Source organism: Corvus cornix, chromosome 1A (assembly GCF_000738735.6).
Source record: "Corvus cornix cornix isolate S_Up_H32 chromosome 1A, ASM73873v5, whole genome shotgun sequence".
Lineage (NCBI taxonomy): Eukaryota > Metazoa > Chordata > Aves > Passeriformes > Corvidae > Corvus > Corvus cornix.
The window spans coordinates 43065002-43089806 of NC_047057.1; the positions used below are offsets into that span (position 1 = coordinate 43065002).

The 24805-nt window shown below is 37.9% G+C and overlaps 1 protein-coding gene across 1 annotated transcript; it reads right to left on the reverse strand.

Annotated features, from left to right (window-relative positions):
• Positions 1-5354: 5354 nt before the first annotated feature.
• Positions 5355-23383, reverse strand: EPYC (epiphycan). Its single transcript, XM_010413809.3, has 6 exons — positions 23207-23383; positions 12923-13076; positions 9215-9373; positions 8409-8611; positions 7294-7389; positions 5355-5764 (listed from the first exon to the last, which is right to left on the reverse strand). The coding sequence occupies exons 1-6, from the start codon at positions 23372-23374 to the stop codon at positions 5594-5596; spliced, it is 951 nt and encodes a 316-aa protein (XP_010412111.2). The 5' UTR covers positions 23375-23383; the 3' UTR covers positions 5355-5593.
• Between the last annotated feature and the right edge of the window lie 1422 nt (positions 23384-24805).

Below are 24805 nucleotides of genomic sequence, written 5' to 3' on the forward strand. Positions count from 1 at the left end.
TCGCATTCCAGAGCAGTTCTCTCTTTTGATCACTGCCACTCTGCACACCTGCCTGGTCTTGGTGGAGGGGCTCAGTATGTTGTAGTGGTTGCTGCTTCCAATTCCTCCTACAGCTGTGACCCTGCCACTGTGCCTTCCCAGGCTGCTTCTGCTGCTGTCCATGCACAGGACCCCTGTGCTGGGCACCCTGTCTCCCACAGCCATTTGAGGAAGATGCACAGGGGTCCTGATCCATGAGGTCCTTCTCTCCCTCCTGTTGCCCTCGCTGATCGTCTCTGTTAACATGCCTTCTGCCCCTGTGCTTCCATTCCTGCTGTCGTGTCCTGCCCCTGCTAGCCCTGTTGCTACACAGGAGCATGACGAGCATGTTATCTGCCTGTACTTGCTGCCACTGCCTCGATCTCTTGTCCTTGTCCTCATCTTGCCGTGCCTTCTTGCGCAGCCCCGCAGCGACTGCAGCCAGCAGCACGGCACGGCTGGGGACACGGTGCTGGGGCTGGTTTCCCCTCCTGCTGTGGCCTGGCCCTGCAGCGATGGCAGCGCCCTTGGCCCCATGGCGGGTGTTTACCTGGCAGGCCTGTGAGGGAGCCTTGTGCCTTGCCCTCTCCATGCTGACACCCTGCTGTCCTGCAGAGGCTCTTCGTGTGGACAGGCTGTGGCACACTGCCTTGCCACCCTGCCTGGAGGAGCCAGCGGTGCCGGGCGGTGACACGGAGCTGGTGACAAGGACACAGTCCGTCAGTCAGTAGGGGGCTCCCTTCCGTGCGGGCCCTGAAGGCCCCGACCAGGCCTCGCTGAAACAAATCCCATCCCTGGCCCTGATACCATCGCCAGCCCTGAAACCATCGCCAGCCCTGGTCCGTGCTTCCCTCCCAACACCTTGTGGGACTGAAGGAAAGTTGTCCTGGGCACCTGGTGAAGAAGGGTGTGGCGGGACTAAGTAGCTGTCACAGGCTGGCACAGAAAGTCAGCACCTTCCAAAAGCCTTTCTTGCCCTCCTGACTCAAAATCCTGCAGCCAGCCCTTTAGGTCAACCATTGAAATTAATTCCCACTTTTTCAGTGTAGAAGGTAGAAATATAGATACCAGGCTTATCTCAAGATTAATTTTCTATACACAGTATATTTATATAACACCAGGTACTATTTGTAGCATCCCTCTTGTTGGCTTTTTGTGATACAGAATAAAAACTAATAAATCACAGAATCACAGAATGGTTTGGCCTGGAAGGGACCAGAAAGATCATCTAGTTCCAACCCCCCTGCCACAGGCAGGCACATCTCCCACTAGACCAGGCTGCTCAAAAGTCCCAACCTGGCCTTGAACACTGCCAAGGATGGGACTAAATAAAATAAAAAAATAAAAAATTAAATATTTTTTAAAGTGTCTGTTATGGTGAGAGAAACAGCTATATGGAAGACAGCTAGGCTGAAGACAAGAGGGTCCTCGTTCTCACCACACAAAGATATGAATGGGAATTTTGGGTCTGTGTTTGTCTTTGGAAGTTTACATAGTTTGTGTAGCTGGGAGTAAGTGGGTATTTATTGTTTTCGGCTCCCCCTCCATTCACTAATACTGTCAGATCAGGCGTATAGTTTCATAGTGAGTGATGCATATCCACATTTAGACCAGAAACTGTGTCTATCTTTTGCTGAGAGATATTATCAAGGATGCTGAGTTTTTGTACTTAATGACTAGAGCCTCTGTGTAATATCATGCCCTGTGACGTAAATTGTTCTGATGGCATTTATAATGCACTTATTTAAATACAAAATGAGAAAAATAATAGAATTTTAAAAAAAATTATAAAATATTTGTTTTCAATATTCTATACAAAAAGAAGATTTTCCTCTCTTTAGTTTTTTTTCTCTTTATTTTCTAGGTTGATTAGAAAACCCCAGACAAAATACTGAAACCAACCGAACAACCCCCTCAACCAAAACAAACAAAAAAATCCACATAAAGTTCCTTTGTTTTTATCATCAAAGAGTTTTCCATTCCTTCAGCTTGCATTAGAGATGAAAGAAAAAAAATGTGCCTAGGGTCAAGTTTACCGAACAAATAAAGACAAGTCTCGTCTACCCTTAATGTTAGGCTTTGGTATGATATCAAGTGTCGCTATTTATCAACACACGGTGGCAGTAGCGGTCCGTGAAATGATTAACTGATGCTGTACCTTAGTGAAACAAAATCTGTTTTAGGCCTTTTTTTCTAGAGATAGCTACAGCCTTTGCCTATAAATATTGACAGTTCTGAGCCTAGCTCCACAGAGAAATGAAAAAAAAAAAGAAAAAAGACGAAGTTTCACAGTCTTTTCTTGATCAAGGTGACCCTAGATGTTATCCCAGATAGAGTTTGTGATCTTCTCACATCAAAGATTTCTCTAGCAGCCCATTTGTCTAACAATACTCCCTTAGCTGTGATCAATTTTGAGTGAAGTATCAAAGGTGCTTCCTGAAGAGACCTATTGACTAAGCAAATACAACTTCTTTCAAACTGCATTGCCACTTCATTTTCATTGCAAAAGGAAAAGTCTTTTAGACATGTAGCTTAATACTCACAATTATCAGTTTGATTTGATGTCATTACTTGTCTCCTTGTTGAACACTGATGGCTTCAGCCTTTTTGCAGAACATGTCTTCATGGATTTCCTTTCGGGTGAGATCTTTAATAGAAACTAGACATTTAACATCAACTCCCTGTAACTTAAAGTAATTACATGGTTGAGATTCTCATGGGTCTCCCAAGCTGAGTCTGTGTCTGAAGAAGTATTTGTACTGGTCAATGGATTGTGCTGCTGAAGTACCCCTGTATGGTCCCCAGCTCTAGAACTCAGCAGCAGAAATAGCTGCATCACTCTAAAAAGCCTAAGTTAACAGGATTTACTGAGAAGATCTCAGGGGTAAGATAGCTCTGCTGTTTCGGGGGCCTTATATTCTCCCAGCACTGTTGAGTTTCCCAGGCCAATAAATTATTTACAAGTTATTAATTTCTCCTGTGATAGTCCTTGCAGACATTCTTAGAAGATGTCAATCACACAACTGCTGCACTGAACAGTCTATAAAATGCAATAGCAATCTTTTCTTTTAAAATCAGCACTGGTTTTACTTTTGTGATTTACTAACAGGAGCTTGTCTTAGAGATTTCTCTTCCCAACGGAGGCCAACTGGCAGAAAGTACCCCTGAAGAGACAGGGTTCTGTTCACTTCCATGACTTTGGTATGTGTCTGGACAGGAATGGTAGAAAGCAGTAGCAGATCAGCCCATATGTAACTCAAACATGTAACCTTGGCATTGTTGCTGCTAACCTCTGAACTGTTATCTGAAGTTGGAAGAGCAGCAACTGTATTACCTCTGATAGCACTCTAATGCCGTAAGGGAAAATACACACGCACACACAAAAGGAAAATATAGGCACAAAAGCTGGGAACTCCTTGGCTAGATTTCCACAACGGAATAATGTCTGCATTAGATTAGTACAGTTGACCACTACACAAGAGCGGGAGCTTTGGTCTGTGATTTTGGAGGTTTCTTCCTAGGCAAAGTTTAGACACATTATACTCCATCTAGTACTTCTTGACTTCCAGAGTGCAATAGTTGTTTTTTGTCTACAGTATACCCTTTTCTCACTGTCCTTGATCTGAGAGTATCTTGCAAAACAATCTCGACACTGCAGGTTTGCACCATAGAATATGCTTGGGGACTAGACATCTGAACACCCACATTCCTTTATATAATGGGGGTGCACCATACTCCTCATGATTAGCAAGGCTTGCCCTCTCCAAAAGAAATACATCTTCCCTGAAACAGCTGTGGAATGGACAGCAAATCCCTCACCATGGCATGGAGCTTGACCTCTGTACAAGAGTTCAGGGGCTGCAGCAACTGTGGAAAGGGCTTCAGTGGTCTCCCTCACTTACCCCTCAACCTTTGAATTTTTATCTTTCCCAGAATACATGTGTTCTGCTGGGAACACAATGAGCTGATGATGGCATGAGAGGTGACGTGAATGGAAAGGAAAGCATAGAATTTCTTGAAAACAAAACTAACTGCAGCTAGGGTCTAAGACTTTTGGAATCTTGCTGCTCTCCCTCTGCCTTTCAGCAAGACAGGAGAGAACAAGAATGATCTGTCTCTGCTCTCAACATTGTTTACTTCCTCTTTTGCTTCATCATATCACTCCATATCCTGTCCTTAGCTCAGCTCACCTCACCTCCTTCCTCCCAGCTCAAACTGTGCTGATTTTAGTCGGTCTGATATTGTTCCATGTGTGCTCACTTCTAGAAAGTGGCAGCAAGGGTGAAGAGTGAGGTCTCTGTGAACAGTTTCTGTTGCACGGCCCAAGGGAAATTTATCATTTACATTTTAAATGAGCATATATGTTCAGGTAGATGAAAGGGAACTTAGATACTGAACAAATACCAGATCTTCTACGTGGATTTGTTATGTTTGAAGGGATTTTTTTTTTTTTTTTTGCCAAAGTCTTTCATCAAACCTTTATCACTGAAGATGTGCAGGTGTTATTTGCTGCTTGTCACCATAGAATAGAATGAGCAGGTACCTATGTTGTATCCAGTGGATCTTTCCTGGGGGCTTTCTCCCTAGAAAAATGTATTAAATCTTCTCCACTAAACGAGAAGAGTGATTCAAACTATCCCAAGAGGGAAATTTTCTAATCTTTACCTGCAAAGGCTGTTGAACAGTAGAGATGTTTTTGTGAAATTGTTTCAAGTAATTGGAAATTGAGTTCCACAAGGAGGTTCGTGACTTTGGTCTCTGAATCCTCGTCCTTAGTGTATTGAACTCCAAAATTTTGTTTGACTGTGTAAATATGACAAAGGGAATTTTTTTCCATTTTCTATGCAGAATAAAATCTAGTATTTCTCAAATAGGCTATTTTATTTGAGATTTTTCTTACCACATAATTTGTCAGGCAACTTTATCAAAGTTACAGAAAACAGCTTTGGGTCTCATCAGCATTACAAAGATAAATTGTTGCTGCAAAAGTATAAATAGATTATGGGAGGGTAATCTGATATGAATTTGAGCTCTGTATTTCATTATTGATTCAAGGAAATATTCTGTTATCTGAAGAAAACTTGTTGTTTTGAATATTGCTAGTACTTTTCCAAAATGAAGGGACCTTCAAGGAAAGAAGTAGAAAAATGGATGCACCTCTGAGAGAAAAATATTTAATTAAAATAAAAGCCAAAAAATAATCAAGTGTGTAGACATATTTTACTTTTATTCCTTTATTTACCATGTAATAGTTAGACTTTAATATATAAAATTATTTAAATTTAGAATTCATACATTGATCTGAAAAATTCAGCAAAAAAATTGGTATTTTCCTTGTTTTTGTAGTAAAGGATTTTTCTTGATCTTGCTAAATAACTTGCAGTTGGGTAGATAATGGATTTGTCTTTTAGCATTTCATAATCTTGATATCTCAGTAATCAATTCCAATATTAACGGAAATATTTCCCAATTTAATGATATTTGTAAAAATTCGTCTTGGTTAATGTAGCAGTGAGTTAATGATTTGTCTTTAGAGATTCTTACAGCATATGACAGTCTTGGCTGCTGTCAAAGCTTAGATGAGGTTACCAACTGGCAAACGGGGTAGACACATGTATGCATAAGGTGTTTTGCTCAGGTTGATGGGATTACCATCCAGTCTGATGTCTTCGAGAGCCCTACGTACATAAGTAAAATCTCTCATTTTGCAGAAAGTATCTTCATGCATCTCTTGAATGTTGTTGTTCTAAAAGAAAACAAGCAAACAAAAACAAAGCTATCAGAATAGTTGCCTGAAAGTAAAACCATTTATGGATGTATTTTCAGTGTCTAGAGAGATACTTGTTTGAACTCAAGGGCCCAGATTGTTGCAGCAAGTCATCAACAGAGATATCTTCCAAGCAGAGGAAAATTTCTTGGTCAGTGCAAAGTTTCAAAACTAAGTAACTCAAACCAAGTAGCAGAGGCAGGCTTTGAAGGAGGAGCCTTGTAGAAATATAGAGCACTTTCATTTCCAGATTATATTGAAGAGCCTTATTAAGACAAATTTGAGCCAGGATAGGCCAGTCTAAAAATCATAGAAACATAATTATCGTCCTGACATCTTAATGTACCTCAACCTACAAAGGCACAAATCTGTAATTTGATCTGTGACAATTTCTCTCCCCCAGGCCCTCTCACATTAGTTTAACTCACATCTGTATGTATACTGGGAAAACAGAATGCTTTCAGTTTTATTCCTTTGATTTAAATTCCTCTTATATGCCTTATATTCTCTGAACTTCCGTTCTTGAAATGAACTATTCTCAACAATGAAATGCTGGAACACAATATTGTCAGGAAACTGGGACTAAAAAGCTCATCACCTAAAATGAGGGCCGTCTGAAAATTCTTCACTTCTCCATTCCTTTGCTAGTCAGAAATTGGTGTGGAAAAAGTCCAGCTCACTAACTTTTTTCTGTAGCACACAGCACTGAATATTTAATTTACAGTCACAAACAGGTGAAAAAACAAGTCAGCTAGCAGGCAGTTTCTATAAATTTACTTACTGAAAGACAGAGGTTAAATGATGTGAGGTACATTGCGTACTGAAAGGTTTTTTCTGTATGATACAATAAGTAAAAATATCTGATAAACAAAAATGTAAATAGTTATAAGAGGAGATAAAGGGAAAGACCTGGAAAAGGCTAAAAGGAAGAATTCAGAGAGAAACTATTTGATAAAAGGAAGTAGAGAAAAAAAGGATTACAGAAGGGTGATGGACAGGATGTTCTAATATAGTCAAATGGAAAAATTTGACTAAAAAATGGTAGCTGGGAATTGCCTTTATTAAAAGAATGAAATGCACTGAGTATAGATACAAATAAATATGTAAAATAACTTCCCTATGGTATTCAAAAGTATTTCTGTTGGAAGATTCATATGAGCAGTGTAAAGGATTTGTCATTAGTCTCTTAGACACTTAGGTAAGTCTCTTAGACTAATGTTGCTCTTGACAGCTGTGAACATAACTTTAACTTGTGCTAATAATAATTCTAGAATTTGATTTTTGGAAAATATTGTATTAGAAATTTTGAAAATTAATGCTTAGCTGAGCTAAATTTTACTTCTTTGAAAGGTTGCATTCACTAGTTAATTTTATGCTTCCCATAGCTTTTTTAGTCAAGTAAGAACATTTTTGGAGAAAGAGAAGGAACTACAAGACAAATGGTTGCCCTTCCCAGTTGTGCATACTATTTGAACATGATGTAAGGAGACATTTCTTTTGTAGCCTACCTGAAGATGAAGAGCTTGGAGGCTTTCAGGGAGCGGCAATGGAATATGATCCAAGTTATTGTCAGTGATATAAAGGTGCTGCAGTTCATCCAGATTCTAGAGGAAGATGGAAAAAAGCAGGGGGAAATGACGGACGTATTTGAAAAAGCCATCTTGATACGCAGGGATGACAAGAAGGTGATCAGTAGGGTAGCCAGCATGGATTCATAAAGGTAAATCAGGCTTGACCAACCTGATTGCCTTCTAAAATGAAACAACTACCAGAATGGATGAGGGGTAACACTGAATATTGTCTACCTTGACTTCAGCAAGGCTTTCAACTCTTTCTGTCATAGTATACTCTATAGCAAAATCAGGAAGTGTGGACTGGAAGAGTGGACAGTGAGGTGGATTGAGAACTGACTGAACAGCAGATCCCAGAAGGACATAATCAATGGCATGGGGTCTAGTGGGAGGTCTGCCACTAACACTGTCCACCAAGGTTCAGTACCGGGCCCAGTATCATTTAACATGTTCATCAATAACTTGGATGGAGGGACAGATGCTTCCTCAGCAAGTTCACTGATGACACAAAGCTGGGAGGAGTTGCCAGTACCCAGAGGGCTGTGCAGCCCTCCAGAAGGATCACAACAGGCTGGAGAGATTGGCAGAGATGAACCATCTGAAATTCAACAAAGGCAAATGCAGGGTCCTGCACCTGGTAAAGAATAACCCCACACAGCAGTATAGGCTGGGGGCTGACCTGCTGGAAAGCAGCTCTGCAGAGAAGGACCTGGGGGTCCTGGTAGACAACAAGCTGTCCATGAGCCACCAGTGACCTTGTGGCCAAGAAGGCCAATAAGATCCTGGGGTTCATTAGGAAGAGCATTGCCAGCAGGTCAAGGGAGGTGATCCTGCCCCTCTGCTCAGCGCTGGTGAGGAACATCTGGAGTGCTGTGTCCAGTTCCGGGCTTCTCAGGACAAGAGAGAGACATGGAGCTCCTGGAGCAGGCCCAGTGGAGGGCTACAAAGATGATTAGGGGACTGGAGCATCTCTCTCATGAGAATAGGCTGCACTTCTATCCACATCCTCTGGAGGGGGGAAGAAAAGATTTTCCCATCACACTCAAACTTACTTTAAATGCCTCATTTGGTATCCCTCTGCGACCAAGCCTGTTCTTACTAACATCAATGAACGTTAAGGTAGCTGGCAACTCAGGGAGTTGCCTTATCCTATTGTCACGGAGCACCAACTCCTGAAGTTGGGGCAATCTTCGGAAGGCATCCTTGTGGATCTCTGATATAAAGTTTGCAGTCAAATCAATCCTCTTTAAATGGTCTGGCAGAGAAATGAGATATAACAGATGTGAGAATGTATTTAGTGATATTTTAAAAAAACCCTGCCTTTGTCATTCTTGATATATATTTCAGTGAAAGACTTCAAAGTTCAGAGTTTTAAGATTTCTGTGTGTTTTGGGAATCTTTTCAATTATTACCTTTTGAAAAAGGGTAACAAACACTTAAAGGGAAACAAACATATTCTCTACTACCTTGTTCCACATTTCTTTATTCCAACATTTTCCTATATGTAAGAAATTTGATATATTGGCTTCTTTATAAAATACACTCAAGCACTTTTTCCAATTAAAAAAAACCCCCAAAATTAAATTGAATATTTGGGGGTTTTTATTACCTTTCTAAAGATGATTGCAAGTAACAGCAAAAAGATCAATTATCATTGTTATTTATAACTCAAAATTTGGCAGAGAATTTGCATCTAATGTATTGACCTTTCTACTCCAAAGCAGCAAAATGCATGCACATTTATGTGTAAAATTTACCATCATTAAACATTATATAAAATATATCATTATGTTTTAGCTTGATATGAGCCAGAAATAAACAAAATTAAAGTTAATTGCTATAATACTGCTATCCGTACTTAAGTTAGCAAAGTCATTTCTGCTGATCTTCCTGATTCTGTTGTAGCGTGAATAGAAATATGTGGTTTTCTTAGGCAATGGTGGAACAGCATCAAGCTCACGATCATCACAGTAGACTGTGGTCCCTAGGCATGTACACAAAAGGCAAGTGGGAAGACCTATCAAGAAATTTAAGAGAAAACACTTTGTTAGAATGGAAATTTATAAAAATTTTACATAAATTACTACAATGAAATGCTCACGTAAGTACCTAGCGATCATATTTTGTCTATGGTAAAGTTCACTTCCCATTCTGCTTTGATCACCAAACCATATAATTACAACAATAAAGTGATTAAATTCTTTTAAAAATGAAGTTATTTTTCTCCCTATGCCTAGAAGAACAATTAACTTGTTCTAATATAGTGTTTCTCAGACTATATAGAATATTTGGTGACAGCAACCAGCCAAAAGTTGATTGCCCCTTAAGCTAGCAGGCATATACTTCTATCTAGATAGAGGAATAATAGCTGATGAATGAAACTTGTTGTAATTCCTATTTTGTTCTGTAAATTTTACTTCTGATTGTTTTGTAAGGAAATTAGTAATTTCCTATGGAGCTGTGGAGAAGAACCTGTGTTTCGTTTGTATGTTGTTTAATTACATTTTCAGATACAGGAATTCTACATCATGACAATTTTTTCAATATGAGTCTGAGCTAAGGTAACCTGGAGACCATGTTAACAAAACATTTGGTTGCCACTAGAAGTTTGTGAAAACGAAAAATGAAGTCATATGATACCAGCCATAAAACTGCATGAATACCATGAAGCTAAAAGGGGTTTTTTTGATAGCACTGTTCAAATTTGGTGAGACTTGTGAAAGACTGAAATGTTATAGGTAATGTCTTAAACATTGTTATGAAGTACTTTTTGCCATTATGGCAAAAGTGTATAAAGAAGCTTTGACCACCAAAGCCCACCTCTCCCTGAAGGTGCCTCCTGACTGGAACTTTGGTCTGTGAGCTGAACCACCTAAGGAAACTTGAGATAAGATAAAGGTGACACTATTCAATTATCTCAGGTATGGGGAGAAATAAACAAGGCTGAGGGAGAAGAATGTATTCACAAGAAAGCCAAAACCCAGCAGCTGTCCTGAAAATAAACTCTGGCTGGGTTTGGGGAGGCACAAGCAACCCCCTAACCACAGCAGCAGGAGGAGAGTTTTTGGGTGTGCGCTGTTACCTCTGATCAGAGGCAATGAACACCCATCCTCCCTCACACAAACTGGCTCAGCTGTATACCCCTCCCCACCCTGGGAAGGCCACATCCATGGGGCATTCACTTAAGAGGCAGCTGAGGGGGTTTCATAATCCATCAAAGACCCCCAGAGTGCCCCCAGACTCATTCCTGAGGCCTTGTACCACAGGTCTGCACATGATGCAAAGAGTTGCAACAGATCCAGAGTCTGCCGCAAGAGCCTGTGTCAAACTTGTCACCCCCAAGGAGAGCTACCGGGGCATTCCCACCTGGCCCTAATGTATATTAACCCATTGAACTCTGTTTTCTGGCACCCTCACTACCAAGAAGACCAGAAAATGAGGATCAATGGGATGCCATCAGGATCCATGGAGTGGTGATATTTTCTACTTAATCTATCTCTCTGTTACTCTCTTTCTCTCCCCCTCCCTCCTTTTTTATATTTCTTTCTATCCCGCTCTCTCTCTCTCTCTCCCCCTCACACCATTTACTATTAAATAAAATTCCTCTTATTGACTTCGGCATATGGTCTTGTTTGCACCTTAATTCAGGCAGAGGCATCTCTCTAACAGTTTTAATAGTGGGATCATAATACTTGTGACATTGAGTTTTTTGATACATATTTTCCTTGTTTATGGGTATAAATCATCATATCTGTTTATCAGCTTTTAATCCCACAGAAGTACTTTTCTGTTACATTTTCCTCCTTCTTGTAGCAGATGAGGTTGTTTGCTCTCGTTACTTATAGAATCGTAGGATAATTCAGGAATATGAAAATTTTTTTCTTGCAGATTGGTTTTTCTCCACATCAGATGTGGCTACATGAGAGATGTGCCTTCTTAATCTGCCTCAATTACCTGTAGGTAATTGAGGTGCCTTTTGAGACAAGATTAAAGAATCAGTAACCAGAGTACTCTTTTATTTTTATGTGATAATATCTACTTGGACATCCAGGAATGCAATTTCTGGAGAGATAAGAACCTTTTCATGCTTTCCCTAATTTTCTGCACAGGACAGATTTAATTGGTTACAGAGAGCAAGCCTGACACAGGGAAAAAATATCCACACTTTGAACTATTCCAGCAAATCTAGGCCTAGATGAATTTAGAGTTAAGGATGGCTGATATTTTTTCATAATATTGCAATATAATAGCATAGTACTGGGAAAGGGTTTCACCCTGTCCTATTTTTGGTCTTAGAGGAGTGGTATTTGTCACTTATGTCTGGTGGACACTGAAAAAAAGCAGAGGTAGGGGAAGGATTCAAAAAGATATCAACAAGAAAAATGAGCTTGTCTTAATGTTACTGATCCTTGCAGTCTTCTATTCAGTACCAGGCCAACAGCAGCAATGTCTGACAGGAAAATGTATTGCTAGAAAATGGAAGACACGAGAAATTTGATTTGACATGATACTGTCTTGAGCATTTCTTTAGTTGATTTGCATGCAGTACTCAAAAATGTTGATCGATACAGAATTCACCATATATAATATTTACAGGATATATTGTAACATCTTGTAGTTCTCAAAATTGAAAAAAATGTATGTATGGGCCTTTCTTTTTCTTTTTTCTGAAATCTCCTGGGAAGTTCTCATTCCATTTTTGTTTGTTTTGACCATGTTTATTTTTGCCTGGTCAGGCTCACTTGTTGTATGTACCAAAATAAGATTATGAATTATTAATTTCACTGAATACACAATTTTGGAAGCAGGAACTCTGGGGTTTATGTTTGTGGTTGTTTTTTTTTTTTCATTTTTCTTCTATGGCACTCAGCTGTAGTGTTAAGCATAGTAAAAAGTAGGATTTTCCTGCTACCATATGTTGATCACCATACAACACAAAGATCCCTCACAGCAATGGATAACTCTAGTGAGTTTTACCTATTAGAATTTAGAGGAGCTTCTGACAAATGTCAATAATTAGCATTTCAAAGTTTGTGGGGGAGAGGGACAGATTATGTTTTGCAATTTTAATTCCCTTGCAAGATTTATAAAGTTCTTATTTCACTATAGGTAGTCAGAACTGAAAATCTTATTTACTCAAAAGTTCTAAGCATCTCCCTTTCCTTAAGTTTTTCAGTCTACAGGTTTTCATGGTCAAAAATTCTTCAACATTTTAACTACACTTTGTATGAAAACATTTATAGAAAACATGTAGCAAATCATTATAAATAAAGACAGTTGATAATGATATTGAAATCTAAGACAAAAAAACAAGTACTGGTAGCATTTGCCAACTATCAGCAAGTTTTTAAGTTGTAAATCTTCACTGGCACAGTTGTTTTCATGGTGACATAGTATGGAAACCTCTTGACACCTATCTGGAGCATGCAAGATAGGCATGTTATATATTTCTTCAGTAAGAGAAGTATAGAATTTATGTACTTCATCTTCAGTAAAAAAGAAAATAAAGTGGGCTTGCTCAAAACCAAAGCTACACACAAAAACCTCATTTCTCTTTCCTACTAACCATCTTGAGTCTGGGGTCCAAGAACCCCTGACCCCTGTGCTGAAGACCCGTCAATTAATTTTGGCGTTGATGCTTCATCCTCAGTTTCTTCTGTCAATGGTGCAGAAGAATAACTCTCTTGAATTACAGAAGGTAGTTCTGTCCCAATCTCTGTCTAGGGAAAATTAAAAGGAAATGTTACTGTTTACTTCCCTTGGAAGTTGTTTCTTTTCCAGTTATTCGTATTCTCCCACTAGAGGTCACATATTTTCTGAGTTTTAGTGCTTGAGCTTCATTTTATCCAGGAACTATAATGAATTCTGATGATAGATAAAAAAATCATGAAAATCCAACATACTTATTCACTTTTTATCCCAGTGTTTTGAATGTTTTTTTATGTATTCACACATGCATATACTTAATTACTGAGAATATATACTAGCAAAATTACCTTTTCATATTTATTTAAAGATAAATTAGATTTGTGATAAAAATTGATAAACTGTGTGTGACAAATGAAAATTTGCTGTGAAATATCAAAAAGGTGCAAGTCATTTACCATAAAATTGTAAGTTGTACCATCATAAATCCAAATCCAATGTAGCTGTGGAGGCTCTGCTTAGAACACTAACATCATTTAGAAATATTATTAATGAATTCTGAATTCTGACTTCACATATTACTTGATAATATGTTGGTGGGTTTTTTGTCTTTTTTTCCCCTATATCTGAATACCAAAAGACTCTGGTTAGCTGCATTCATTAGTACCTGTATTATGTGGTATGAAAAAATTGATTTATATAAAAATATTGGATAAAATCTAGATTTTAAAACACTTATAAAATTTGGAGGATCTTTGCATGGACATAGAAAACTTATTTTTTTTTTGTCCTTCACTCAACATAATTAGTCAAAGCAGTAAATTTTGTCAGGTTAACTTTAATTCTAAAAACACATTCTGTTGATTTTCCTATATGACAATTTAGGATAAAAATTAAGATGTAGCAATTTTCTTGTATCATATCACTGTTCATAAAAAGAGTATTGCAGACTTGCTAAGCTTGTTGCAGAGGGGTCTGTGTTAGCAAAGAGACAGAGTTGTTTTCTGTAATCACCCAGACATAGTTGTGTGACCTTTGCAAGTTACTTTCCTGCTGTATCTTCATTTCTCCATGTGTAATAATATTGTTTGACTGCACTGAGCCCCTTGTGAAAATGTGATCTTTATTCTTTAAATCTAAGACAATTAATTAGTGTCCTTATAGGGTTTTGCACAGCTGAGGTTCTGTTAAAAATTTGATGTATCTAATCCTGTGGTGCTGCACCCCTGCACTGCAGTTAGCACTCCTTATCTTTTTCTAAGGCACAGCCAAATATAGGAATTTTGTCACAGTATCATTATTCCAAGTGCAAAGGCACCAAAGCCCAAAATTCTGCTTCAGTTTTCATCCACTGCAGCTTTCTAGCACAACACCACCATAAAACTATTGAATCCTGAGTCTTTCACCTGACCAAGCATCTCCTTTTTTGAGACCATACCACAGCTACTGCTGTCTTTACTGTCTTTATGGAGAGCAAGTTGTTGAAATCCATTCCAGTAGCGTTCATAAATTCTGATTATAAAGGACAGTTAAAAAGTAATTGCATTCAGACTAGCCAAATGGTTAGAATTTTTAAAATTTGATTTTGTATGTAGACTATAGAAGTTAAAGGAACTAAAACACCTGACATCTGGATTCCAAGAAGTGGCAAAGCTTTTGCTGTATTTGATCCCTCTTTGAATCTCTCTGTATGTGTATATATATTTCACATGTAACCAGCAGCTCAAGGGATGTGATTCTGCCCCTCTACTCTGTTCTCATGAGACTCCACCTGCAGTACTGCATCCAGCTCTGGGGTCTCCATCACAAAGAGGACATGGGCCTGTGGGAGCAAGTCTGGAGGAGGGCCAAGAAGATGAAGACAGAGAGTTGGGGTTGTTCAGCCCAGAGAAAAGAAGGCTCTGGGAAGACCTTGTAGTAGCTTTTCAGTACCTGAAGGGGACCTACAAGAAAGCTGGAGAGAGACTTTTTAGAAGGACATGTGATAGGACAAGAGGAAATGGCTTGAAGCTGAAACTTTTATATATTATTAAATTCTTTTCTGTGAGGGTGGTGAGGCATTGGAAATGGTTGCCCAGAGAAGTTATGGATTCCCTTGCTCAAGGCAAGGATGGATGGGGCTTTGAGCAACCTGGGCTAGTTGAAAGTGTCCCTGCCCATGGCAGGGGGGTTGGAAGTAGAAGATCTTGGTCCCTTCTAACCCAGAAAATTCTATGATCTGTGAAAATTTTGGAAAAAAAAACACTTTACAACTCATAATAGGCTACCTGGATCTTGCAGCACAGCTATATATCATTACAAGCAGCATTAAGCATTGTGATCCTGGACTGCCTTAGAACGCCTATATAACTACCTAAAATCTAATTTTTTGTACAAAAATAATTTGGTTTAGGTTATATAATGGAAATAGAGTCAAATATTTTGTATCAGTTTCACTGAAGACGGAGAACATGGGAGCAATAAAAAACCAGTAAGCACTGTGAACTACACAGGCTCAGATTTTGACTAAGAACAATTTAGGTTTTCTGTACATTCTTTAGTTGTATTCTAAAAAGCCACAGATACTATTAATAATTAGAGTTGATGGATAAAAAATGACCCAATACAGTTACCAAGGTCATAACCTCACAAAATGCAAGGTAATCAAATGAGCAAGATGACCTTCTGCTGAACTATGACTGAGTAACTTGAGTTGATGTAAGTAAGAGTAAGGATGTACCTTGTCATTTTGTGCAGACAAACACACAGTGTTACCATCTGCAGCACTGAGAGTAGACAGCTTAACCAGGAATGGACTTGGGGACAAATCAAAAGAAGACTTTGGGAACAAAGGAAATGGGACAGCTGTTCTCTGAATGGAGGAAGCCTAGAGGGAGAGATGCATTCCAGACTTTTATTGACCCAGGTTAGGACAGCACTAAAAATCTTGCACATGCTGTCTACTTCTTCACCAGTTTTGTGGAAATCAGATAAGAATACCTCTTCTGAACTTTGGAATTAAATCCAGAGATTTTGAGACCTGTTAATGTCTTCATATGCAACTTTGTTCTACTGAAAATAATATTCTGGAGGAGAGTATTTTCAAGGTGGACTTTTTTGTCCATATTTGGCGACATACTTTATGGAACTTTCTTGGGATTTGTGATTTACTTTATGCTCTCTGGGGGTTCTTAGTTGATTAATCACTGTAGCTGTTGGGTAACAAAGCAGAGGTGTTAACCTCTAGTACTTCTGTTTCTAGACTGTGATCTCTCTCTTTCTGTAGGTTTTTTTCTGGATTTGTAGATGCGCAGTTAAAAGTCTCCCAGCAGCTTCCTTGCAAATGCACTAAATCCAGGGTTTAGGGAAGCTGTTGCAAGTAGTTAGCTTTATCCATTCAGTCTCCCGCAGTTGTGAGTGTCATAAGAAATAAAAATTATTGACGTCAGCTTAATGATGTTGCTATTTTTATACTGGTAACAGAGTAGAGTTCACTGACATATGTGTTTTACATACCAGACCCAGGGCATGAGCTGTATTTTCTTGCTGTACATAATGTGGACTTGAACCAGTGACCTAAAGGTAAAAGTCTGTTTCCCATTATTGGTCATCTGATCCATGCAGCCTTTACATGTTTGATAAATCATGCAAGACTGTAACAAGACAAAGATGTTTCCTGGACTATATACTGTACAGAATGATCCCTCATCTTCCAGATGTTTGTTTATTTTTGGCAACATGGCCTTTACTAAAAACAAAATAAATTTGAAATATAAATGATTGTATATCACTTAATGGCATTATTTTCCATAGGGTTTTTTGGAGGGACAAGGGAGCCTGGAATTAGGCAGGGAGTGGACTTGTATTTCATTTGCTACTTTAAGAAATATGCTTTATGGAAAATCACAAAGCAGGAAGAACATTGTAGAGAAATATAATAAAGTATGTTTCTCTTTGCCAATAGCTGCAAGTCTTCAAATAATAATCTGCTGTCCAAGACAGTTTTAATACATGGCATAAGAAAAAACTGAAGGGGTATCACATCACCTATCTTTAGACATCTAACTATATGGTTAATAGTTACCCTATTCTGTCTTTGGAATCAATCAAGAGATTTAGAGAATACCAGTGCAGGTTAGTGTCAGAGCACACCAAAGAACAGTGGTATCTTTCCTGAGATTGCATGAAGCATCTATTTCTTTCCCCGCCTTGTATTTATCCAATGTGACTCCATTTTCTAATGAAATTGCTTAGAGTGGCTGGTCAATTCAGAGGCACTTTCAGACCAGGAAATTACAAAGGTCAAGAATTCAGATATCGGAACACATCAGTAAGTGATAAAAAGCAATTGGTAAAACCCAACTTGTAACTTGCCATCCATAGGCTGGGCACTTAGTTTATATTAGCATCTCTTCACAGTCAGTACAGAATGATACAAAACTTCTGAAAAGCGGCTCCAGACACTGGCTACAGAAATTCCTTTTAGGGTGGGATGTTTAGGTATCTGTCTCTCACCATTGACAGTAAAGGAGGCAAGACAAATGAAAGACTAGAAAAGGCTCAGGAATTTATTTTATGTGTCTTTTATGTCTACACCTTTTAGGATCAAAACTGATGTATTACATATGATAAGTTTAAATCCACAGGAGAATATGAAGTGTGTTCTGTTTCAATGTTTCTTTAACTGCAAAAAAATACACTTAAAACATAGATAAAAATTCAAAACTTATAAAGAGGCATTAGAAACTAGAAGGGACAGCTGTTCCACACACTGACCCATCAAAAGGAACTAGTTTCCCCCATAGCTGTTCTGAAACTACCAAAGGCTTACAAGAATATGTCTAATTATGGTAGAAGCTATTCATAGAATCACAGAATGGTTTGGGTTGGATGGAACCATAAAGATCATCTATTTCCAACCCCCTTGTCACGGGCAGGGAGGTTTGTTTTCCTTTCCAAAAGTAGCTTGTACTGGTTTCTTCTTGAATTTTGCTTTTAAAGACTTTTTTTCTCCTACTGTTCTACCTTAAAAAGAAATAGATTTGTTAGTCACTTCAGAAAAGTGAATAATAAGAGCTTTCAAAGACTTCCTGAAAAAGTAGAAAAATTCCTATTTGAGGAATTCAAATGATAAGTTTGATTCTCTTATCAACTCTGTGGCTGACTTGTACATTACTTGTACTAATTAAAAGGGTTTTTAAAAAATGTATACGGCATGTTCTGAAAAGTCATTGTATACCCACTTAGAAGTCTCTTATTTAATACCTACCACAATGATATGAACAGCAGTGTGAGCCTCTCTCAACGCTGCAGAATGGCAAGAGTGAGTTCTTGTTCAAGTATGGCCCCTCTTAGTGTGTGTTATGGCAACAGCAGAGATGGCTTGTGTGTATGCACACAGACACGAGCAAATGTCTCAAACTGCAGTTCTGAGCTTTGTGCAGGCACCTGAATATCCCACTATTAGTTCGATTCAAATTCAACAAGCTAATGCTAATCAGCTCAAATGCATCAAATACAAGACTTTTGCTTTGCTTCTTTCTGAGTATTTTGTGGATCCTATTTTACAGCTTATTTATTTTGTGTAAGCAGACCCAGACCAACCTGTCTTATTTAATTTAACTCCCTTGCTTTTCTCTTTATTCAGTGCTAGGCAAACCATTCTTAAGTGCTCCTTTGCTTTTCAGCCTCACTGATTGCCTATCTTAGCAATGAAAATATTCTTCTGATTGGCCTATATTTTCACTTCTCATTTTTCTAACTTAGTTTTTCCTACCTAAAGGAAAACTGACTGATTATGTTTAACAGATATTATGATAAAATTGCAGAGCCATTTTATTAGGCATCAGTAGCTGATGTACATAAGAATCTCTCTCCACAATTTGTTTTTCTCACACATTTTCCAAACAAAGTTTTCGTTTCAAAGAGGGAAAAAGTGAGAAGCTCACACAAGAATTCCTTTGAGAGACTGGTTTGATTGTATTCATTTTGAAGAAGGAAATCTCTCTTCGTATATGTTTTCAGAGCAGTTGGGAGACCCAGTCTTGATTGCGGCCTCTGAACCCTATCATGATATAAAATTAATTCAAAATACTAATGAATTGTAAAGAAAAGGGAAGATACAGCAGCTCATGTTTATACTGTTGTTACTGTCTGTTTCAGAAGATAAATCCAACAAAAAGCTTGTACACTTACAGTACATTTATTTGCAGTATCTTTCTCCTTTAGGACCTTGGAATTCTTTCCTTGATAATAGACTTTTCTTTTATATTGCCTTTTTTTAGCCATTTTCTGTGAAAGAGTTGATTCTGCTATCTTAATGTATCTATGCATATTTTATTTCTGAGTGATATTACTTAAAGTTTTTCCAGTAGCAATTTTCATTTGGATGCAAAGCTTTAGCTAGGTATTTTGTGTCTCACTAACCTGGGATCTTAGAAACCATAGATTATGTAGCCAATTTGACCCACCTAATATATGACAATACATAGCTTTGCTTGAGGATTCAATACAATTCTCACAAGTAATTCACAGCTACAATTATTTTCGCCGTGCAAATATTTGCATTAAAAATGTATCCCATGTATACACTAAGTAACCTTTCCCAACCTTGAGATTACTCTAGAATCTATGACAAAAATAGACTTCAAGTGGAAGAATATCAAGAGCCATTATCTAGAAACATTTTCAGAAAAATGTTTTCAATACAATGAAGTGTGTGTGTGTATACATACATACACACTACACAAGAAAAAATACTTCCAGAGTATGAGAAGTAACAAAGTCATGAACTTGGACTCGGGCACTCTTAGTTAACTGTATTAAGGCAAAAGTTTTGTACTAAGCCTGAAAAAGATGTCTAGAGTTCATCAAAAATTATTTGAGGAAGATAGGTATATGGGGTCAGGCTGGGATGGAATTAGCTTTCCCCATGGTACCCCTCAGTGCTGTGCTTTGTGGTTTTAGCTGCAAAGGTGTTGATAACACACCTGTGTTTGGCAAATGCTGAGCAGTGCTGGCACAGCACCAAGGCAGTCTCTCCAACATTACACTCTCACCAATAGGCTAGAGGTGGTCAAGATCTCAGGAGGGGACACAGCCAGGACAGGTCACCCAAGCTGAGCAAAGGGATATTCCATATGGCATCTGGTCAGCAATACAAGCCAAGAGAAAGAAGGCAGTGAGGGCAGGGGGTGGGCTTTATTATCAAGGTGTTTGTCTTCAGGAGCACCTGCTACACGTACTCGAGTCCTACTTCCCTGGAAGTGTCTGGCCCTCACCAGCTAATGGGAAGTAGAGAACAAACATTTTGTTTCCCTTTGTTCTACGTGCAATTTTTGTTTTTCTTCATTGAACTGACTATATGTCAACTCACAAGTTTTTAACCTTAATTTTTTCTCCTGTGTCTCTGAGAAAGGGGAGTGAGAAAACATTTTGATGGTCATCTGGCAGCCAGCTAAGGTCAACCCACCTCAATACATATCCCAAGAGAATGATTCATACTTGTTTTGGAGCATGATCTTGGGATGCAAAGCCTAATTTAAACCAGACTTAATGAGTGGAAACTATACCTTTCTAATTACCTTTAGGTCTTTCCTCATTTTGGTGATTACACATTGAATGTGTGATTACAGTATCTAATGGGTCCAGAAAAGGACATGCTGACACAGGTGCTTTAGTTTAACTCCTTGAGTTAATTCAGGTGGTTAATTCACTTTGAAATTAACAGGAGTAGCACACCAAATGCATCTGAGGTACTGGAACTGGTCAGTCTCCTGGACCTTCTGCAAATCAGTTGGATGCACAACCATGGTAAAGTTTGCATTTTGCTAACGAGTCTAAAAATGTGTTAAACAGAATGACTTATCTTTGCACATAACTGAATTTTAAAATCTTAAATTGAAGACAGCAACAGCTACTTTAACTTTTTCTCCACTATTTCAGAAGTCTAAAGACATGATTCAGAGCTCTCTAAAGGGAAATTCAGGTCTTAAAGAGTTACTGCACACAGGCCAGATCTGTTGAAGGCCTGCTGTTTGTCTGGGTCTCTGTGGTATTGCTCATCATGTAAGCTATGCATAATAAAAACTAACCCATGACCTTGAATAAATATTGAGTTTTACACATAGACCCACTTGTGTTGTTCACATCGTTATGATAACAAGATTTTAAACAGGAAAGTCATAACCACAATCAAGAAATCAAATGTATTCTGTTTAAAACTTGAGTGATATCAATATTATTCAATGATTAAAATATAAATTGCAAGACTGATATGCCCTATCAAATAGTACACTGACATGTCTATAAAATTTGCTTGATTTCTACAGCACTGACCACTCATATCTCCTGGGATATGTGGAACTGAATGTTTAGGATTCTCTTGGGTGGTACATGGTATTAGGAATGTAAGCAAAAAAAAGATTTTGGCTAAACATCTATGAAAAATGGCTCATACAGGGAGGTCCATCCATATGCAAAGCAAAATTCTGTTCAACTACTGTGACGGATGAACTTCACCTGATGAATTTTAAGAAGTCCATCTGAAGAGCTCAGTAATGGAAGATAATCATGCTCTGGAAAAGTTTACCAGACAGTATGAACAGTCTTTCTGAACTCTGCCTATTCCATGCTTTCTTAAAAAAACCCAACCTGTGTTGGGATCTCTTGTATCTTCTCTTGTTGGGTGCAAAATCAGTCATCCTGAATTTCCTTTCAGCTGGAAAAGAACACTAAAGCCTTGCTTTATCTTTATCTTTCACTCAGAATCTTGGGAAAGTTTGGTCCTATAACACCCATGCTTTGGTGTTATAGGACCTCACAGAGAAAGCACAGCATGGGAGAGTCCCATCTACCATTCACTGCATTACTAAGAAATCTGTTGTTTGAATGAGAAAAACTCAGTGATGAGACACATTCAAAATAGCTTCTCCCATTTCTGGGAAGGAAGTAATTTCTGCAGGAATAAACGCTTCATTTTTAAGAACAAAGAGAGACAGAAACTGTGATTTATTAATCAGTGTGAAATAGAGAGAGCACAGCGACTAAAATTGGTAGTGACTTTATCAGGAAATCAAGCTCAAACAGAATCAAGTACAGCACAAGAGTGGCACAAGGGAAACAGGCCAAAGGCAAGGTAAGTTCTTTGGAGCAAAGTTCTTCTCAGTCCCTCTTAGACTGAAAATTTATTTCCTACAAACTATAAGGTTCTGATCTTAGCTCTAGCTTTGAGATTATTCGTACCTCTTCAGTTCTCCTGTTTTGGGATATATTTATTCTTAAATTGTCTCTGTCCTTTGATTTCAAAGCTGTTATCCAATTTCTATTGCACAATGATGAAAGACTAGCTCCTATCCCTCCTGCTGTAATCATGAATCTTTCAAAGGAATGTGTTTTCATGAATTATGCATTGTTATGTGAAAGAGTACTAAAATATTATGTATAAAAAAGAAAAGACCATATTATTTAAATGTTGTATTTTTCACTCAACTTCTATCACACACAATCCTGAAACACAGAGTGCTTATATTACCTTCAGGGAAGTTGTGCCGATGTCTAATCAGGAGCACGAGAATAAAATTAATGTAACCTTTTAATAATTTTAAAGAAATAAAGGAATATAGAAGAGGAAGGAAGCATTTAAGTCAACAAGTGGAGTCCCTTCCTTCTGCAGGTGACATATCTTACCACCTCATATTGTATTAGAATTTCAACAGTTTTTCTTCAGTAATTTTTCTTACTTTCCTGTGTTTAAATTCAAGTGCTTTCCCTTTCTTTTTCTTCCTTCTGCCACTTTCATAACAGCAAGAGAAAACATTAGCATTTATGGCCTGAAATAGTTATACTGAACATAAACCTAAGGAAACAGCATTTTACAACCTTATTTAATGGGAACTGCTGGAAGTCCTGTCTCAGCTGCCTCCATGCATCATACAGACAAATAAATCACAATGACAATCTCCAACAGAATTTGTGGAACATGGAGACCTGAGGAAAGCATGGTACCTTTCATCTACTCTTAAAAATTTCCACAAATAAAACCCCAAACAATCAGAATATATTTTGGCTTTGTTTGTAGGTTAGGGAAAAAGTGCATGAACTGCAAAGGCAATAGAAACCACATGAGTAGATTTGTCTGATAAATGTTTTCATGACAGAGAGAAACTGATCAGTAGCTACTGCATTTATGCACTTTGGAAAGACAGAATAAATAAGTTCCAGTTACCTCTACTTCATCAGACTGCTTGTTTTCATCAAAGGCAAATGCATGAGGCAGCTCTCCAAATGGTATGTTATAGAACTCAGAATCATAAATTATGGTATCAGTGATAGGGGCAGCTCCAACAAACTCAAAGATAAAAAATCCCAGAAAAACATTTACAAAGGTCTGCATTCTGGTTTTTTTTTTCTGAAAGAGAACAAAATGGACAGATTGTAGGTAATCTGGTATTCACAAGGAATCTATGACAATTTAATGTCACAAATACAGTACTTTTATATATATATATATAACACAATATTTCTGATGAATAATTTGTATTTATTCATGGGCACTCAGTGGTTTAGTCTGGTTTTCTTCATGAAGAGTCCTTGGGCCTGAGAATTCTGCACACTGCTTTGGCCATTCTCATATTTATATAATTTAGAAAAGTTGAATTTTATTGGTGTAAAAATAAACTGACCTCAATGAGAACGTATGAGTGGTGTTTTTCCCCTTTCATCCAACTTCACCTATTTTCATTGCACCATTAGTTACGAACTTTTGTGAAACCAGTGAAAAGGTAAATTATTATATTAATTGTTTTTATCACAATAAATAATCTTTTGAAATGTATAACAATGTAATATTATATTTCTCCTCCATTATATAAACCCCAAACTGAACCAAACTAAAAAAAAACCAAACCAAACAAAACGAAAAAACCCACCAATCCATTAGAAAGCATTAGAAACTCTGTTGTCTCTGGATGAGCATAATCAAAACACTTTTCACCCACTAGTTGTTTTATCAGAATGTAACTTTAATTGGTGTGGCATATTTGGACCATACTTTTGCAAAGGTCTTGGGAGAAAAATAAGAAATAATATGTGTCCTTCATAGCCCCATGGACAGTAACGACAGTACTCTGAATTCCTTCATTATTTAGTCAACACCACTTCTAAAGTAGTGAGAAATGGTGGTGTAGTACATTCACCTGTTCTCTTTGGAAAATAGAATGGTAAAATTGAGTTATCACCCATTTAAAGTTCCAGAATTTTGTGAAATGGTAGAAAATTCTTGCTAGGCTTGAGCACTAGTGTTTATGCGTTCCCTTTTCCTTGTAAGGGGTGCATTCGCTATTATCGTATAAGACGCCTGACACAAGGCTCTATTCAGCATTCTTTGCTTACACCTTTACTTATCTGCAGCTCACATTAATTTCACCAAAAGCACAGTGATAACAAGCAATGCGTAAGTCTAATAAATTGTACTCCTTATGGGATGCCATGATACACACACTTAAATATTTAATTTCAAAATTGTAGCTACTTTAAGAAATACATGAGACTTTTTTTAATGTGTGTGCTGTGCAACAAGCTGAATTTTAGCTTCATGAAAAGAGGTCTTTATAAAGCTGGTTTAAGCATGAGGATATGAAATTCCTCTGGGGACGGTCACTAACAAGGCATTCATTTTTCTCTCATTTTCTTTATTCAGAAAGACTTCAGCTGCTGCTGGAAGAAGCTAGAGTCACTGGGTCTTCTCTTTGAGAAAGCTTAGATGAATTTCACCTTTCAGTATTAGCTTCCAATATTACTAAAAGTATTCTGCTTTATTAAAAAA